We start from the raw sequence: 4582 nt of genomic DNA, 5'->3' as shown, positions 1-4582 counted from the left end.
ATGTAGCATGCACACAGCACTAAACCAAATATTTAAACATAGCACTGTATTCATTTACACCCATAAAACACTCCACACAAAAATAGTCACCTCAATGTGTTCAGTAATATCTGTACTCCATTGAATCGATTGGACTTCTTAATTTAGTCTACTTTTCCTCTTCCATTTCAACCTCCTCTTGCATTTACTTCTTTTTAAGGCACTAACCCCTACGTTTCACAGGCACCAACCACTCACTTGGATCATGCCCAAGCCAATATACTTTGTCTATGGGTGTGAGCTCCTCACTGTGGGCATTTCAAATGAACCTCAGCATGAACTCCTACAAATATCCCGAGACTATCAGAGGGACAGCAATCTGTATGAACGTCACTTTTAAACTATCTAGCAATCCCTGCCACTTACCGGGAAGGCTGCGGGATGTCTTTCAGATGTTTGTAACACAGTGAGCAGTGACACAATGTCGACAAGATTGTCGCAGCCGAAGAGAGCAACGCAGCAGGGGGGGGGGGGGGGAGGGGGGAGGGGGGGCACCGAGAGTGTTGGGGCACCCAGCAGTAGGGGTCAACTAAGCCACGTGCAGTGACAGGGCCGGTTCACCGCTGCAACAAGATAAGACTGTTTGATGAAGATAGACACAAAATGCTGGAGTAACTCAGCGGGACAGGCAGGATCTCTGGAGAGAAGGAATGGGTGACGTTTCAGGTCGAGACCCTTAACTTTTGTGACTGTGACGGCACCAGAAAAATGGCGTCTCTCTGTGTTTGTACTGCCTAGGTGAGGTCTGCTTTACGATTATACCGGATTGTATGCAAAAGCAAAGAATTTAACTGTGCCTAGGTACACGTGACAATAAAGTATAATTAAATCATTGAGTATCATTGACAGGAGGGCACTAACTTATCAGAAGAAGAATTTTAAATATTAGGGAAACAGTCTATATACAGAGGGTGGTTAAGATATGGAATCTCTCTCCAACCAAGTCAAGAGGAATTGTCTTGAAAGGAATTAGATTGGTACCTGAGAAAGCGAAATATGGTGGGTTATGGGGCGAAGGCAGGAGAATGGGGTTGAGAGGGAAAGATAGATCAGTCATGATTGAATGGCGGAGTAGACTTGATGGGCTGAATGGCCTATTTCTGCTTCCAAGAACATATGAGCTTATCTAAGCTAGCCCCATTTTGCCTGCATTTGGCCCATGTTCCTCTGAACCTTTCCTATCCATGCACCTATCCGCGTGTTGTTATTCTCAAATCAAAGTCGTTGACCAAGTATGACTCATATCCGTGGAACTCAGATTGGAATTTCAACTTTCTTCTATATTTATGCGTTGTGAAGGGATACAGAGTTGAAGAGCAGAATTTGCTCAGACAGCCAGCTGGCTTGGCACTAAAGGCATGGATGGGAACAGGATGTTACAAAAGGACACAGATATATTAAATCGATGATTAAAAAAGGTGCTGAAAGTGGTTCAAAGCAATAAAATTGTGAAGTTATTTGCTTTGGTTCCAGGAAAGACAATTCTCTAGACGACGAGAAAGTTAGAAGTTTTGGACAATCAAAGAATTGTGGACTTCCATGCAGAATGGTCAGTAAAGTTTAGTAGAATGGGATGTTATCTTTTCTTGGAAGGGGGGTGGAATTCAAGGTGGACGTTATTCTTCAGCGCTGAGCCTTGATCTCTTGAGCGATATTGAGACTGAGATCAATATGTTTTTGTTAGGGGGTGAGGGGACTTTTGTTACGGAGTAAAAGGGCTACCTAGTGTTCAGTTGTGACAAAATGTGTCTGAAGGGATGAATAGACTCCTCCTATTTTGTTAAATTTCCCCGGTGTGGGACAAATAAAGGAATATATAATTATTATTATTAGTTTGAAAATACAGTACGGAAACAGGTCCTTCGGCCCATCAGGTCCACGCCGACCATCGATCACCCATTCACAATAGTTCTGTGTTATGCCACTTTCTAATCCACTCCCTGCACACTCCGGACAATTTACAGAGGGCCAACGTACTCACAAACCCGCACATCTTTGGGATGTGGGAGGAAACTGGAGCACCTGGAGGAAACCCATACGATCACAGGGAGAACATGCAAACTCCACACACACAGCACCCGAGGTCAGGATCAAACCGGGTCTCTGGCGCCGTGAGGCAGCATCTCTACCAGCTGCGCCAGTGTGCCATCCAATTTAATGGCTGGATTATCAAATTGCAGCGAAGAAATGAAGGACCAGACCATAATTTTTTTTAAATTCTTGTGGCTTGTGTCAATAACACATTGCACACAAATAAGGTATAATCTAACAGCAAAGAAATCTTTCAGTTCAGTTTAGTTCAGTTTTGTTTAGAGACATATCATTGAAACAGACCCACTGAGTCCACACAGACCAGTGTACAGGCTAATCTACAAGATTTGACAAGACGCCTGAAAACTGAAACATCCAGGTTCAGGAGCAGCTTCCTCCCTACAACCCCGACAACTAACAGGCTATTAAAGAGTATTATTACCGAGTACTAAGTTTACATATCTGTTGTGTTGCTGCAAGTAAGAATCTTCTCTAACTTCAGATAGTCCCTGTTTTCCCTCTCTATCCCCTCCCCCTTCCCAGTTCTCCCACCAGTCTTCCTGTCTCCGACTACATCCTAACCTTATCCCGCCCCCTCCCCTGACATCAGTCTGAGTGAGGAAGGGTCTCGACCCTAAATGTCACCCATTCCTTCTCTCCAGAGATGCTAGCTGACCCGCTGAGTTACTCCAGCATTTTGCGTCTACCTAAGAATATCATTGTTCCTTTTCAGGACATATGACAATAAAACACCCTTGACTTGACAAGGCACGGTGGCGCAGCAGTGCAGTTGCTGCCTTACAGGTTCGATCCTGACCACGGGTGCTGTCTGTACGGAATTTGTACGTTCTCCCTGTGACCACGTGGGTTTTCTTCGGGTGCACTGGTTTCCTCCCACACTCCAAAGGTGGACGGGTTTGTAGGTTAATTGACTTCGGTAAAATTGTAACTGGTCCCTAGTGTGTGTAGGATTATGCTAGTGTACGGGGATCACTGACTCGGTGGTCCGAAGTGTAGATCAATCGTTATTGCTGACTTGATCCATACCTGGTTTTCCTATTGCCGACCTGATCGTTGATCCATGCCGGGTTTTCCACTAGGCAGTCTAGTGGTATACAACTGATCTACAACGTGAAACTTTACAGAGGCTAATGCCATGGTCTCTGTATGTCATCTTAATAAAGTACCTTTTTGTGAAGTTTAACGGCTTATGGTTACATACACAAAGCTTCGTACACGAAGGGCCTGTTTCCGCGCTGTATCCCTGAACTAAACTGTAAACCCTTGACTTTGTGCTGGCAGAGTGGTCAGTCACTGTTTGACAGACTTCAGCCACCCACACCTCAGGATGTTGCTCATTTTCTTTTTCAATTTGCCGTGGCCCGTCGCCACGACCAGTGGGTAGAAGCCCACGAACCCTGAGGCAGAAAACCTGGCGATAATCAGCAAGTAACGAGTGGAGGGGCTGCCCTTAAATGTGTAATAATTCACAGAGAACACGTGAGTGCCCCAACAAAAAATGAACAACAAAATCAGGTAGAGGATGGTCTTGGCTGCTTTCCACTCAGTTCTGATCTGATTATTATTAAAGACGACATCCTGCGTTTTTCTGTAGTGTTGGTAGAGAAATAACAAGGTGGCAGTGTTTGTGAGAATCATTAGACTTACTGGGATTGCTTCATGTATAACAACTGAGATCATTGTGTATGTAAGACCACTGTTCTCATTTGGAAATGTCCACACACAGCCGAGTAGTGGCCTAATAGTACTACTGATTAACATTAGATTATTGGTGCTGTTGGTCTTTGTATTGGATGAATAGCGCAGGGCAAAGCTGGAATAGACGAAGCTCAGAGCCCACTCGATCAACATGGCTTTCACAATGTTATTCCTCTCGTTCAGCCTCTGCAACACGGTGCGGCTGGTTCTGATGGTGACAAAGTGGTAGATGCTGAGGCTGAGGGTGACCCAGATGCTGGCCGACCTCAGCCAAGTCCAGATGAACATCATCATCCTGCACCCCACGTCGGTGAAGGAGACGGAGAAGCCAGCGTCGAAGACGAGAAGCAGGGTGTTCCTAGTGAGGGACAGCAGCAGGTTGGTCGCGGCAATGTTCATCAGGATGAGGTCGGACGAGGCGAGGTAGCGGTTCTCCCAGGTGGATTCGGCGGTGATCCAGATGACCAGGGCGTTCCCGAAAATCCCGCAGCCCACAAGCAAGCCGTACAAAAACACCTGAACGGGGTGTTCCGCCATCTCACATCAATGCGTCACGTTTTGGGATCGCTAAAACAATGCAGATGTTGCAAGGAATTAATATAGTCATCTCCTGTCTGGCAGAAAGTACAGAAGCTTAAACAAACGCACCACCAGACTCAGGAACAGCTTCTTCTCCTCTGGTATCGGGCTTCTGAACAGTCCTTCGTTAACGTAGGATACTGTACCGATTCACCTCTATCCCATTGAGGACATTGGACTTTGTCTGTGGAACTGGTGGGCTACAATGCTGAGA

At 45.8% G+C, this 4582-nt stretch overlaps 1 protein-coding gene across 1 annotated transcript; it reads right to left on the bottom strand.

Annotated features, from left to right (window-relative positions):
• Nucleotides 1-3381: 3381 nt before the first annotated feature.
• Nucleotides 3382-4326, bottom strand: LOC144608067 (olfactory receptor class A-like protein 4). The gene has a single exon (XM_078425346.1). The coding sequence runs from the start codon at nucleotides 4324-4326 to the stop codon at nucleotides 3382-3384; it is 945 nt and encodes a 314-aa protein (XP_078281472.1).
• Between the last annotated feature and the right edge of the window lie 256 nt (nucleotides 4327-4582).

Source organism: Rhinoraja longicauda, chromosome 30 (genome assembly GCF_053455715.1).
Source record: "Rhinoraja longicauda isolate Sanriku21f chromosome 30, sRhiLon1.1, whole genome shotgun sequence".
In the NCBI taxonomy this organism is placed as follows: Eukaryota; Metazoa; Chordata; class Chondrichthyes; order Rajiformes; family Arhynchobatidae; genus Rhinoraja; species Rhinoraja longicauda.
The sequence above is the reverse complement of the archived record's forward strand: the minus strand, read 5'-3'. Positions and strand labels throughout refer to the sequence as shown.

Bases quoted from the DNA above. Each gene is read 5' to 3' on its own strand.
- LOC144608067 (XM_078425346.1), bottom strand. From the start codon at position 4,326: ATGGCGGAACACCCCGTTCAGGTGTTTTTGTACGGCTTGCTTGTGGGC.